At 39.8% G+C, this 15,735-nt stretch overlaps 1 protein-coding gene across 1 annotated transcript; it reads right to left on the bottom strand.

Annotated features, from left to right (window-relative positions):
- Positions 1-3,780: 3,780 nt before the first annotated feature.
- On the bottom strand, positions 3,781-5,316 carry LOC129654211 (cysteine sulfinic acid decarboxylase-like). Its single transcript, XM_055583739.1, is given in 1 exon segment — positions 3,781-5,316. A coding segment is annotated over 1 exon segment (1,536 nt).
- Between the last annotated feature and the right edge of the window lie 10,419 nt (positions 5,317-15,735).

Below are 15,735 nucleotides of genomic sequence, written 5' to 3'. Positions count from 1 at the left end.
TGTTTAATTGTGACATTATTTAAAAAGTTTCTCAACCAAGACAGTAGTTGAAGCTCAAATAAGGTGGATTGATGAGTAAAAATCATGAGAGAGCGAGCGAGAGCAAGAGAATCCAAGATTTCATGAGCCAGACTTTGAAGTGAATGAACTAGACGTGAGAACTGTTCTTAAGGTGGAAGAGTATACATGCTGAGAGAAGATTGTCAATGGAAAGGATGGTGTCAAAGATAAAGAAGAAATACAGTCTATCTGTACAAACAAAACTTCAACAAAGGCAAGATGTAGGATTCAAGGCAGAGACACCTTGGTTTAGGCGTTCCCTCAAGAAAAGTGTAAGTGTTAGTTAGTCATTTCCAAGGCTTTGCAACCCCATAGACTGTGTAGCCCACCAGGCTCCTCTGTCCATGGAATTCTCCAGGCAAGAATACTGGAGTGGGTAGCCATTCTCTTCTCCCGGGGATCTTCCCGAGCCAAGGATCAGACCTGGGTCTCCTGCATTGCAAGCTGATTCTTTACCATTTGAATAATGGGCAACAAAAAATGAATGGAAGCTGAACTGACATCTTCAGCTGCTTTGGGGTTTGTAAAAACAAGAGAAATGGGAAATTGCCAAGGAAACAGAAAATAAAATATGGCCCCTTAGGCAACTCTATAGGATATCTACATAATTAAAGTAATGATTTTCCCAGAAAGCAAGATTCAGATCAGTGGTTTACAAATAAGAATGCATAGATCAGGAAGTAATGAAAACCAGGATCTGCCTGCTTTTAAAAATTAGAAGAGATTTTATGTGTTTGTGATTATTATAGCTACAAACTGTGTTTGCTGTGTTTCTTAAGCACCTTCTTCTTGCTGTGTGCATACATGAAGGTCATACATCCCCATACACACACAACCCAGGGGAGAATTCACTAACACACATTGTAGTCAAACCATCAATAATCAAAGCTAAAGAGAGAATCTTGATAACAATAAGAAAAAATGTAATTAATCTCATACAAAGGAACCTGCCTAATTCTATCAGTGTATATCGTAACATAAAGCTTAGAGACCAGGAGAGTGGGATAATATATTCAATGTGCTAAAAGAAAAAAAATAAAAAATCCTAGCAACCAAGAGTACTTTACAATGGAAAGCTGCCCTTCAGAAATGAAGGAGAGATAAAGACTTTCCCAGAAAAACAAAAGCAGAGGAAATTCATCACCACCAGATCTGCCTTACAAAACATTAAGAGGATTTCTTCAAGCTGAAGTGAAATGGACATTAATTAGTAACACAAAAATATAAAATTCACTGAGGTTCAAAAGTGAAGGGACATACATATTCCTATGACTGACTCACATTGTTGCATGGTAAAAGCCAACATAGTATTGTAAGGCATCCTCCAAAAAAAAAAAAAAAAGCCTCACAGGTAAAATATGTATAGTCAAATTCAAAATACTCTGATATTATAATAGCGTGTGAAGTCATTTAAGTCTAGTATACAGTGTAAAAGATAATGTAACAAAATAATGATAGCTACTATAATCCATTCATAAGTATATTAAAAATATGAAAATTGTGGCAAAAACCCATAAAATGTAGAGTGTGAAAAGGGTAGGGTTTTTGTATACAATCGAAGTTATCAGTTTAAAATAGATTTTTATATGTATAAGATGTTTTATACAGGACTCATGATAGTCATAAAACAAAAATCTTTAAGAGAGAGGAATCAAAGCATACTACTAGAGAAAATGATCAAATCTCAAGGGAAGACAGTAGGAGAAGATAGGGGGAAAAATTATGAAATATTTAGAAAAAATGAACAAGATGGCCATAGTAAATTTTTACCTATCGATAACTACTTTAAAATAAATAAATTATATTTTCAATAAAAAAATGTAGAGTGGCTGAATAGATTTAAAATGTGCAATGATATGCTGCCTACAAGACACTCCCTTCTTCTTTAAGAACTCAAGCTGCTGGCTTTTACTACAATGACAACGGCAATGGCAATTATATTACAATATATAAATTTATAAATATATAAAATAAATATTTTACATTTTATTTTATAAAAAATAAAAAAGAGAAAAATAAAAAAGAAGTGAAGGAAGAGAAGGAATGAAAAATTATATGCCATGCAAATGTGATAAAAAAAACTGGGAAAGCTATATTTGCATAAGTCTTTAAGACAAAGACTGTAATAAGAGATAAAGAAGGGTACTGTATGCTAAAAGTGTCAATTCATCAAGAAAATATGACAATTGTAAATAGATACACATCCGATATTGAAAACCACATTTATTAAGCAAATATTAACAGATGCAAAGGAAGAAACACATAACGATGCAATAATATTAGGAGACTTCAATACCAATCTTCAACAAGAGATAGATCATGCAGTCAGACCATCAATAAGGAAATGTTGGACTTCAATTGTACTTTATGGTATAAGAGCCTAACAGACATATATAGAACATTCTATCGAAGAGCAAAGCAAGTCTGAGAAAATAAGACCAAAATCATATCAAACATCATTTTTGACCACAATAAAATAAAACTAGAAATCAATAACAAAAGGAAAGTTGAAATTTACAAATATGTAGAAATCAGATCCTAAACAATCATTTGTTCAATAAAGAGATTAAACAATACCTGAGGCCAGCAGAAATAGAAACACAACATACCAAACTTTAAAAAGGCTAAAAATAGATGACCTTCACATAGTACTAGCAACAACAAACAAAATATGTCATGAAATATTAAAAACATTTCATTAAAAATACTAATAAAACAAAGGAGATTTTGCTATTGGGAGATATTATAAAGTGTATGACCTTAAAATAAACCAAAATATCCTATTCTCCCTCCCACAAATATATATCTAACATTATTATATATTCATATGCTATACTACTATATAATTAATTGCAATTAATATATAATCATATAATATCAATATGATATATACAATGACATATAAAAGTTTATATCTACATTAGCTATATATATATATGTGCCTTGTATTTTTACATTCATATATAAATATATACCATTATATATTTACATATAAAAGTACATATTTATACCATATAAAATATATTCAAATCATATATAAATATATACACCTAAATATATTTGTATTTATAAATTTATTATTCCTAAATTAATTATAAAATATACAACTATATATTCTTAATGACTATACTTATTTTATATTTATGTATCATATGTATTATACATACATTTTTTTTTATGGCTGAAAATTTAACTTTTATTATTTTCCTATTATAAACATAATAGATATTCATTATATCATAAAAGTGGGGAGCACAAAAAGCATAAAGAAGTTCATTTTCAAACTGCTTATAATCCCACCCCAGGTAAAACTATTAATATTTTGGCATATTCCATCTCATCAGTCTTTTCCTATGTATTTTTGAATACAGGTCAGATATTACCATATATACAGTCATATCCAGCTTTCTCAACATAACATTGTATTAAAATTATTTTTCTCCTATCTATAAAAGTCCTCTTTGTAAATACAATTTAAATGGCAGAGTAATATTCTACCATATAGATATCCTACCGTTTATTTAAACATCCTCTTAATATCAAATATTGGGTTGGCCAAAAAGTTCATTTGGATGTTTCCATAAGATGTTATGAGGAAAAACCAGAACCAATTTTTTGGCCAGCCCAAAATTTACAGGAGAGCTAGCGGGTCAAAGCACATAAAAATGAAGGCAGCTTTGTTTCCTAGTGAGTTTCTTCTTGAGAAGGTAGGGAGGAGATTCAGGGAGATGGCGAGGGTGGGGGGAGGGGCCCAGGCCAGCAGCGAGATGGAGCGACTCCGAGATCCTGGCCCAGCCGTTCCAGCTCGTTCAGCAGGAAGTCCATATCAGCCCGTGTCAGTGCAGGGTTGGCCACGACCATGCGAAAGAAGTTGCTCCGGGTACCATGGGGCTGGTAGCCAATCATCATGGAACCCTTCCTCACCATGCGCTCCTTGAGGATTGGGGCTACCTTAGACAGCCTTTTACTGTAATCTGGACTCTCCTTCTTTCCCCGCAGACTGGGGGGCACGAACCAGAAACACACATTGACAAATTCAGGCTCCATGACCAACTCAAATCCCTCCCGCTTCTTCGGCTCCTCCACCAGGTACCGGGCAAGGGCAAAGGCCTGGTCCACACGGCGCTGCAGCCCCTGCTCGCCCTGTGCCTTCCACATGAGCCACAGCTTCAGACAGTCCACACGCCGGCCACACTGCACCACCTTGTCTCCCGTGTCCAGAGCCACATCGTAGAACTTGTCCTGCTGGAAGAGGTAGCTGGCCTGGGACCCATGACAGCACTTGAGCAGGTTCGAGGTGTCCCGGAGAAGAGCTGAGCATTGCAGGCCTGTGGAGAGGAGCTTGTGGGGATTCCAGGCCACGGAGTCAGCCCTCTGGATCCCAGCCAGGAGATGTCTATGTGTCTGTGACAGCAGGATGCTCCCACCCCAGGCAGCGTCCACATGCAGCCCCAGCCCGTGATGCTGGCACATGTCCGCGATTGCCTCCAGGGCGTCAAAGGCCCCCAGCGCTGTAGTACCAGAGGTGGCACTGACCAGGAATGGCACGGCACCCTCGGCCTTGGCCAAGCTGATCTGCCTCTCCAGATCCTCCGGGATCATTTTCCCTCTCTCATCTGCCTTGACCACTCGGACACTGTCGGTGCCAAGTCCCAGAGGAGCGGCTCCTTTCTTGATGGAGTAATGACACTCTTTACATGTGAAGAGGGCCAGGGGCGGCAGTGCTCGGAGGTCCCTCTGTTTGCAGTCTGGGTATCGCTGATAGTGGGCCAGGTTCACTGCATACATGTTGGAGATGGAGCCACCAGGGCAGAAGACCCCGTCCCCAGAGCTCCAGCCCACCAGGGCCTGGAGTTTCTTCAGCACCTCCTCCTGCATGAGGACAAACACAGGGGCGATTTCGTACGTGTACTGGCTGGTGTTGAGGCTCTCTATGACAATGCGCCCGGCCAGGGCATGGGGATCCAACCCTGGGAAGAGCTGGTTGAAGAAACGAGGGTGACAGGTCTTCACGCTGTAGCGGATCACGGCCCGGCAGTGCTCCAGGCTCTGCTCCTGTGACTCGCCCTCGTGCCGCAGCTCCAAGTCCAGCAGTTGCTTCAGCTCCTCGGGCTCCTTCCACTCACAGACCTTCTCGGAGGCACTGGTCCCTTATCGAATGACCTCATCCACCACAATCCCAAACACATCCTGGAGCAAGGCTTCTGCAGCCACAGGGTCCCCATCAAAGGAGAGGAGAGGTTGAGAGTCAGCCATCAGGAGAAAATCTCGGTCCCGGCCGGGGCAGCGGCGGCCACGGGGTTGGCACGGAGTGCTGCGGCCTGGAGGAGGCACCGCGCAGCGTGGAGACAGCGGGAGGCCGCGCCTTGCGCGCTCCTGGGCTCTCCGGGTGCGTTCGGCGGGCGCAGCGGCTGGCTGGCTGGAGGGAGGGAGGGAAGATACATTTTTGAGACAGTAAACAGTCTCATCACCAGACACTGAGTTTAGAAACAAATAGAAAAGAGTGAAAAAATTAATAGATGCTTTCTTCTTGCAGTTAAAATAAAGGAACACAACATAATAATTCCTAAATGTTAGCTCCATAAAGAAAAAAAAAAAAAGCTTATTTAAAAACAAGCCACTGATTTAAATAGGAAAGCATTTACAATAATGTAGCTTCAGGCAGAATTCATCTTTTCCCAGATGCTACTGTTGTTTAATCATTAAGTCGTGTCCAACTCTTTTGGGACCCCATGGACTGTAGCCTACCAGGCTCCTCTGTCCGTGGGATTTTTCCAGGCTACAATACTGCAGTGGGTAGCCATTTCCTTCTCCAGGGGATATTCCCGACCCAGAGATTGAACCTGTGTCTCCTGCATTGGCAGGTGGATTCTTTACCCCTGAGCCACCTGGGAAGCCTCCTTTCTCCAGGCAGGAGTGAACAATAGTAGGACATAATGTATGCTTGAATAAGATCAAAAGCAACTGGATGCTTAAATATTTCAAAGAAGGTGAAAGTGAAGTTGCTCAGTTGTGTCTGACTCTTTGCGACCACATGGACTGTAGCCTACCAGGCTCCTCCATCCATGGGATTTTCCAGGCAAGAGTACTGGAGTGGATTGCCATTTCCTTCTCCAGCGGATCTTCTCAACCCAGAGGATCGAACATTGCAGGGAGTCTGGGTCTCCCACATTGCAGGGAGATGCTTTACTGTCTGAGCCACCAGGGAAGCCCCAGAAGGTGGATAGTTTATGGTTGGGAAAAAGAAAGGAAATCTGTGTTTTTTTTGCTGTTAGGTAAGACAAGCCCTAGTTATTATTTTTGTTAGCATGCTTGTTTCAAGGATTAGAAACCTAAAGCCTTTGAGACTGTCAAAGGTCACACAGCAGCGTAGTGTCCAGTGTAGGAAGTGGACTCAGGTCTTCTGATCCCTTGGTCTTGTGGGCTGTCCAGCTGCCTATTGAGGACAAGTCAATAAGATTCCATCTCACTATGTACCTAGACTCAGCTTTATTGGCGAGAAAAGAGCACGTTAATGAGACAGCCTCCATGTGATCGAATGCTATGGTAACCAAGTGATGCAACAAATATCTAGAATGATTGTTTTGAAAATGTTAAATGTTTAAAAGTTTAACTGCTCTGGAAAATCTGGTTTATACTTCTTTTAACCTGTACCCAAATGCTATTTTCACATATATTGCTCTTCCCATCTACTTTTACCTACATTATTTCTCAAAAGAGAAGATGAATTTCAGATTAACCTATAAGCCATCTATAAAGAGGTATTTTAAAATTACAGTATACAGTTTAAAGGGTAAAAGTAAAAAGTTACCTGTTGATTTGTTTTTGTCTCTGTTTTGTCCCAGGCCCTGAATCCATTCCTCTTTTTGGAAGGAGAAACTTATTTTTTCCAAGACGAAATACCCCTGTCTTATTTTGGACGTATGACACAAGTCTCTCTCTCTCTCTCTCTCTCTATATATATATATATATATGTATATGTATATTTGATTTTAATGTTGCCTTCAGAATGGATATTTGAACCATAATTAAGCATCTGCTTGATTAGAATAAATAGAATAAATTTCTATTTATTTAATTCAGGATAAATTCCAGAACTTATGTAGGGGATACTGGGAGAAGAAAGGAAATTTTCTTCTGGTGTTGCTAAATTATTAGGATTCTATATTTTGCAGCAGCCATTTTTTTTTCCTTTTTATCTCCTCCAAAAGTGAGCCAGGAGAAACAAGATATGAAGAAAAAGGGAATGAATTTGGAGGATATTCCTTGATCCATGTTATAGTTTTAAATAATTAGAACTGAGAAATTCTCTCTCCTGCTTGGCTAGTTTGACATTGAATTCTGTTTGTTGTTGTTGTTTTTTTTTTTACAAATGAAAGACTCCTGAAAAATCAGGCAAATTGAATCCAGTGATTAATGGGGAGTAAAATCACTGTGTTCCCTTTCATGCAATTAAACATGTAATCACGGGACCTCTATTAGAGCAGAGTTATATGCATGAGACAGGCATAGCATATAGTTACATTGCCTGCATTGTGCAAGGCACTCTTATCACTTAAGATTTTTGGTTGTTCATTAATATTTTTCAGTTTTTCTTGGTCTAATGCTATCTGTGGCTCTGGCATTAGTTTGCTTTAATTTATATGACAGGATTGGGACTGTTTTTGATATTGGTGTTATTATTGTTTATTTTTTAATTTAGAATATTTTTCCCCTGCCATATTACTTTGTTTTAAAATTAGTCACTAATACTTTGTGGATGTTCTTTAAACCCATGTATGTATTTTAACCAGAGTTGTTGACTGGGAGTGTTACAGTTCAAAATCCTGAAATCCACCAGAAGACTTCAATTTTAGGGTTCATGGATTGCTGAAATGCTAATTCTAGTCTGCCTACTCATTTGGGAACATTTTCAAAGTCATGGTGACATACACGTTTACAAATTCAAGACTTCTCATATGGTGTATTTTATATTTTTGACTAAATCTGTTTATCACCTAGCAAGTTTGCTTACTTGGCCCCCACCAGGTCCTTGATTGTTGAGGTTAGTTGTTCTTGGGACCTTGGACTGCGAGGGAGAGAACAACACAGGATATCTGGTGACAGCAATTGAACCCTTTGCTGCTGCTGCTGCTAAGTCGCTTCAGTCATGTCTGACTCTGTGTGACCCCATAGACAACAGCCCACCAGGCTCCCCCATCCCTGGGATTCTCCAGGCAAGAACACTGGAGTGGGGTGCCATTTCCTTCTCCAATGCATGAAAGTGAAAAGTGAAAGTGAAGTCGCTCAGTCGTGTCTGACTCTTAGCGACCTCATGGACTGCAGCCTACCAGGCTCCTCCGTCCATGGGATTTTCCAGGCAAGAGTACTGGAGTTGGGTGCCATTGCCTTCTCCAAATTGAACCCTTTAAAGATATATATATATATTTCCTCTGTTTTCTCAGTGCTCATCAATTCTCCTCTTTCCCCAACAAAATGCCTACTACAATTTAAATTATTAGGCACTCAATACATGCACTTTTTTTCCTTTCAAGGAGTACTTATATATTTGGGGGGTGGGGTGAGACCTATATATTTATTTTGGAAAAATATGAATAAATAAGAAATTCCTCTTGGTCAGTGTTCATAGTAACATTCAATACACTTATTGTACCTTTCAATTTTCAAAGCAGACTTCTATAATGTATCTCCTTTGATCCATACAAAGATCAGATCAGATCAGATCAGTCGCTCAGTCGTGTCCGACTCTTTGCGACCCCATGAATCTCAGCACGCCAGGCCTCCCTGTCCATCACCAACTCCTGGAGTTCACTGAGACTCAGGTCCATCGAGTCAGTGATGCCATCCAGCCATATCATCCTCTGTGGTCCCCTTCTCCTCCTGCCCCTAATTCCTCCCAGCATCAGAGTCTTTTCTAATGAGTCAACTCTTCGCATGAGGTGGCCAAAGTACTGGAGTTTCAGCTTCAGCATCATTCCTTCCAAAGAAATCCCAGGGCTGATCTCCTTCAGAATGGACTGGTTGGATCTCCTTGCAGTCCAAGGGACTCTCAAGAGTCTTCTTCAGCACCACAGTTCAAAAGCATCAATTCTTCGGCACTCAGCCTTCTTCACAGTCCAACTCTCACATCCATACATGACCAAAGGAAAAACAAAGGCTTGACTAGATGAACCTTTGTTGGCAAAGTAATGTCCCTGCTTTTGAATATGCTAACTAGGTTGATCATAACTTTCCTTCCAAGGAGTAAGTGTCTTTTAATTTCATGGCTGCAGTCACCATCTGCAGTGATTTTGGAGCCCAGAAAAATAAAGTCTGACACTGTTTCCACTGTTTCCCCATCTATTTCCCATGAAGTGATGGGACCAGATGCCATGATCTTCGTTTTCTGAATGTTGAGCTTTAAGCCAACTTTTTCACTCTCCACTTTCACTTTTGTTAAGAGGTTTTTTATTTCCTCTTCACTTTCTGCCATAAGGGTGGTGTCATCTGCATATCTGAGGTGATTGATATTTCTCCCGGCAATCTTGATTCCAGCTTGTGCTTCTTCCAGTCCAGTGTTTCTCATGATGCACTCTGCATATAAGTTAAATAAACAGGGTGACAATATACAGCCTTGATGTACTCCTTTTCCTATTTGGAACCAGTCTGTTGTTCCAGGTCCAGTTCTAACTGTTGTTCCTGTCCTGCATACAAATTTCTCAAGAGGGCAGATCAGGTGGTCTGGTATTCCCATCTCTTTCAGAATTTCCCACATTTTATTATGATCCACATAGTCAAAAGCTTTGGCATAGTCAATAAAGCAGAAATAGATGTTTTTCTGGAACTCTCTTGCTTTTTCCATGATCCAGTGGATGTTGGCAATTTGATCTCTGGTTCCTCTGCCTTTTCTAAAACCAGATTGAACATCAGGAATTTCATGGTTCACATATTGCTGAAGCCTGGCTTGGAGAATTTTGAGCAGTACTTTACTAGCATGTGAGATGAGTGCAATTGTGTGGTAGTTTGAGCATTGTTTGGCATTGCCTTTCTTTGGGATTGGAATGAAAACTGCCCTTTTCCAGTCCTGTGGCCACTGCTGAGTTTTCCAAATTTGCTGGCATATTGAGTGCAGCACTTTCACAGCATCATCTTTCAGGATTTGGAATAGCTCAACTGGAATTCTATCACCACTAGCTTTGTTCGTACTGACAGAATGTGGTCCACTGGAGAAGGGAATGGCAAACCACTCAGTATTCTTGCCTTGAGATCCCCATGAACAGTATGAAAATGCAAAATGATAGGATACTGAAAAAGAAACTCCCCAGGTCAGTAGGTACCCAATATGCTACTGGAGATCAGTGGAGAAATAACTCCAGAAAGAATGAAGGGATGGAGCCAAAGCAAAAAGAATACCCAGCTATGGATGTGACTGGTGATAAAAGCAAGGTCTGATGCTGTAAAGAGCAATATTGCATAGGAACCTGGAATGTCAGGTCCATGAATCAAGGCAAATTGGAAGTGGTCAAACAAGAGATGGCAAGAGTGAATGTCGACATTCTAGGAATCAATGAACTAAAATGGACCGGAATGGGTAGATTTAACTCAGATCCATATAAAAACTCCACATAAACCAGATGAGGTGACTCAAAAGAGAGGTTAAGTGATTTTTGTGTGAAAGTATTAGTTGCTCAGTGGTCTCTGACTCTTTATGACCTCATGGACTGTAGCCCACCAGGCTCCTCTGTCTGTGGAATTCTCCAGGCAAGAATACTGGAATGGGTAGCTATTCTCTTCTCCAGGGGATCCTCCTGACCCAGGGATCAAACCTCGGTCTCCCACATTGCAGAGAGATGCCTTTCTGTCTGAGCCAAATGATTTTTCCAAATCCCTAAAAATGTGAATATTGGAACAGGGCCTGAAACACTGTCTTAAAATATTGCCTTAAATTTTTTTCTAGTGTATTCTGCTCCTTTCCTAAGTTTCTTTTTATCCCAATAATCTTATTTGTTTGTTTGTTCATTTGGCCGTGTCTAGTCTTAGTTGCATCATGCAGGCTCCTTGTTGTGGCACAAGGACTCTCAAAAGTAGTGCCCAGGTGTTGCTCTGCAGCATGTGAGATCTTAGTTTCCAGACTAGTGATTGAACCCACATTCCCTGTATTGCGAGCCAGATTCTTAACCACTGGACCATCAAGGATGGTCCACAAATTTCTTAACAGGATCCTTTCGGCTTTTCCATTAATTTTTTTCATCCATTATTTGAAATTTCTATTAAAAAATATCTTGGCTTCCAAACTTGGAGAGGAAGAGATTATTTTGAAAATTAATCCTTCTACATATATTTTACTTCTCATCATTCAAATGGGAATCTATATCCAAGGGAAAACTTTTTTCTAGGTCATAACAAGTAGGATGTTATCACTTTCTCTTTACTTTGTAACATTTGTGTATTATCTGGAAATAAGACATGTCAGAAAAGCACAAATATCCATTTAATATTTGGTTTGAATGTAAGATTCAGTGATGATTTCAATGAGTTTTCAACTGTTCCTCTCTTTCCTTCTTTGCTTGAGAGGGAAAGGTGTTAGTTGCTCGGGTGTGTCCAACTGTTTTGTAGCCTGCCAGGCTCCTCTGTCCATGAAATTCTCCAGGAAAATTACTGCAGTGGGTAGCTATTCTCTTCTCCAGGGAATCCTCCTGACCCAGGGATAGAACCTCAGTCTCCCACACTGCAGGCAGATTCTTTACTGTTTGAGCTGCTGGGGAAGCCTTAAGAGGAAAAGAACCATGAGAAAAGTGATTTCCCATTTGGAAATTTACATGTCTCTGAAATAAATTGGCTCTGCATTACTTGTGCTTTTCATAAACCTTCTTGTTTAAAGAAATTAACTTGGTTAGAGTGAGTCTGGGTCCAGTAGACATTATTGGACTGAAACAATTCTTACGGAGACTGTTTTCTCCCTACAGCTCCAATCCACATTGGTGGGCCCCCTCTTTTGATGATATCACTGATAAACTGAAAAGATGTACACAATGAACTCATGAAAACTCTTTATTGTCTCAAATTGCTGATATTTTGCCTCATTTGGGAAAGTATTCTTTTTCATAAGCTCTGTTCCTGAGATATTTAACTAGAGAGATCCAGGAAAGTATGTACCAAAGTCTCTCAACCCAAGAAAAAGAGGATGACGATTTATCTGCATGGGATGAGATTTTGATCCCAAATAAAACCGAGCTCAGTGGAATCATCCACACCCTAACCTCAAACTTAATGTACTGAAAAGGAGGGCAGCTATGCCAACAAGGAGACAAGAATCGAGCAGAAATGTGCTTATTGACTCAGCAGCCCCAGCTGTGCAAGGTGACATCTGATGCAAGCATCTGTCTAGAACTCATTAAACAGAGCCCACTGAAAACCAAAAAAAAAATAAAAAAAAAAGGAAATCATTTCAAAAAGGCAGCAGGTGTTGCTTCTAACTTGCAGCAGTCATCAGGAAGTTTCATTTAAATTCCTGTGCCAACATGTGCAGGATTTTTTTCTGAATAGGCAATCACTTGACAATGAAGCAGAGAAGCTCAAGCTGAAATTTCCCTGGGATTCAATATTCAATATTACCTACAGATTGGTGAGAATTGCTGAATGATTAAGATGACAAAGAATATTGTATTTTTAGTATATCATGGTATCAAATTTTTCTGGCATGTCATTCAAAATTCTGAAAAGAATGCAGTAAATTTTTCTTTTTATAACATGTAAAAATATAACTCAGTAATTAAAATCTAGGCTGTCTCATAGCTTCATGTTTTCTTTCTCTTGAGGAGTTATGAATTCAGTGCTTTAGTTAAAATATGGGATTTGAAAAATAAACTGGGGAAAAAATAATTTAAGTATAGTCTATGAAAAATGTTTTTATTTGTCATAGCATAAAAGATTATATATAGAGTTTACTTCTATAACATAAAAGAGTATAGAAATTACTAGAAACATAATTAAATCTCTGACAAAATGTTCAGTTCATATTCCTCTGGTAAAATTGGTTCATGGACCCGCTTTCACTGTTGAGAGGTCCCCACACAAACAGCAGTTTTCAGGACATCAGCAGAGTGTTCAGGGATTCATCTTAGTTCTGACACTATCTACCAGAGAGAGTGTTGGATTCCATTGTTTAAGGCTTCAGACCGCAAGACTGCCCCTACTCCAGCTTCACATCCTTGTTGCAAGTCTAGTTATTACCTGTGCTTCTAGGTAGCCCCCTACAAGACTACAAATCAGAGTTTTCAAAGATCTCCTCCACCATGGAATGCAAATTGCAAGTCCCGTTGTTTGCTATTTGCGTATGTGTGTGTTCAGTCACGTCCAACTCTTCGTGACTTCATGGACTGTAACCCATCAGGCTCCTCTACCCATAGGCTTTCCCAGGCAAGAATACTAGAGTGGGTTGCCATCTCCTACTCTAGTGCAACTCCCCAACCCAGGAATTGAATCCATGTCTTTTGTGTCTCCTGCTTTGGCAGATGGATCCTTTACCACTGAGACACCTGGGAAGCCTTATTGCCTGTACTTCTGGCCAACTAGCTATAGATCAAAGGCTCCCACGACCTTCTCCTTAAGTTTGATTAATTTGTTGGCTCACAGAACTCAGAGAAAAGGATTGCTTATTTATTGTAAAAGGATGCAGCTGAGGAAAAGCCAAATGGTAGCGGTGCATAGAGCAAGGTATGGGGAAAGGGCACAGAGCTTCTATGTTCTCTCCAAGACACTCTATCCAAATCTTCATTTGTTCACCAACCTGGAAGCTCTCCAATCACCTTCTTTTGGGATTTTTGTGTGGCGTGTGCTTAGTCACTTGTCATGTATGACTCTGTGACTCTATGCACTGTAGCCCACCAGGCTCCTCTGTCTATGGGATTCTCCAGGCAAGAATCCTGGAGTAGGTTGCAATTCCCTTCTCCAGGGAATCTTCCTGATCCAGGGATCAAACCCAGGTCTTTTTCATTGCAGGGGGATTATTTACCATCTGAACCCAAGGAAGGCACTTTTGGGTTCTTATGGAGGTTTCATGACACAGGCATGATTAAATCATTGATCACTGGGGAGTGCTTTAAGGTCTAGTCCCTTTCTCCTCCCAGAAAATCAAATGGTGAACCAAAAGTTCAGTCTCCATTTTCATTAATGGTTTCTTTGGCAATTAGCCCCACCCTTAACTGCTCTCCAAAAGTCATATAATTATCATAAACTCAGTTGTGGAAAGGATTTATTATGAATAACAAGATATCCATTTCACTTTTATGGCTCTGAAGCAGATTGTAGAAATGGAAAATAAAACCAAATATTATGACAAAATATACTTCCATTGCTCTTATGACTTAGGAAATTCTAAAGGTTCTGAGAGCAGTGAGCCAGGAGCTGTGGAAGAAGACCAAATATTTATTTCTTATAAATCATAATATCACACCTCATAGGCTTTTCACACCTCATATGGATTTTCAATTCATGTCTTCATTTAAACAGTACAATTTCATGACTCTCATCATAAGTTAAATAATCCTGAATCCTTTTTGAAAATAATCTGAGTAAAAATAATGATATTTGGAATTATAGTGTTAGTATTCTAGTGGTATCAAAGAGAACAGTAAAAACATACTACCTGAAATTGCTGCCACTTTTAATTGATTTTGGGGGCGCTAACTGACAAAGTAAGAACATTTGAGTTAAAATTTAGACAGTGTACACAGAATGTGAGTGAAAATTCTTACTTTACTGTAGCACTCAAGAACAGACTTTCTTAACACAGGATTCTTGCATAAGAATCAGGAGATCTATAAATTTCAATAAAGATTTTTAATATCTTTATTTTCACTAATCTTTAATCCATATTTAGAATTTCCTTCCAGTAGTATAGCAAAAAATCACAATTATATGAGCTGTGTTATGATTATATCATCAGTAGAATTCAGAGAAATTCTCATATGAAATGTTTGTTAGCAGACACCTCAAAGTCATGACTTAGAAAGTGTAGTATTTATTACATGGTTGAAGTGAAAGTAGCTTAGTCATGTCCAACTCTTTGTGACCCCATGGGCTATAGAGTCCATGGAATTCTCCAGGCCAGAACACTGGAGTGGGTTGCCTTTCCCTTCTCTAGAGGATCTTCCGAACTCAGGGAAGGAACCCAGGTCTCCCACACTGCAGGTGGCTTCTTTACCAGCTGAGCCCCAAGGGAAGCTCCATTTACATAGTTGCTGCTGCTGCTGCTGCTGCTGCTAAGTCGCTTCAGTCGTGTCCAACTCTGTGCGACCCCATAGAGGGTAGCCCACCAGTCTTCTCCGTCCCTGGGATTCTCCAGGCAAGAACACTGGAGTGGGTTGCCATTTCCTTCTCCAATATTTACATGGTTAGGTCTTATTAATTAAGCTGTTTTTTTAATTATTTCTGAAAGGATTGTGCACATCCAGTTTCCAACATGTTTGGAAGGTTTCCCAACATGGTGGGAAGGTTTCTCCACCATCAACAATTTTTGAAAGCAGCTGGATGTCCTACAATTTAACTCAATTCTGCCTCTATTCACCCAATGAAGGACTCAGCTGCCCAACACTGTCCACCAATTCAGATGGTGACCACAAGCCCAGATCCCTAGGGAAGAGAATGTCTACCCACTCCAGTACTCTTGCCTGGAGAATTCCATGGACAGAGGAG

Source organism: Bubalus kerabau, chromosome 5 (assembly GCF_029407905.1).
Source record: "Bubalus kerabau isolate K-KA32 ecotype Philippines breed swamp buffalo chromosome 5, PCC_UOA_SB_1v2, whole genome shotgun sequence".
Classification (NCBI taxonomy): Eukaryota; Metazoa; Chordata; class Mammalia; order Artiodactyla; family Bovidae; genus Bubalus; species Bubalus kerabau.
This window is presented reverse-complemented; position numbering and strand designations above follow the sequence as displayed.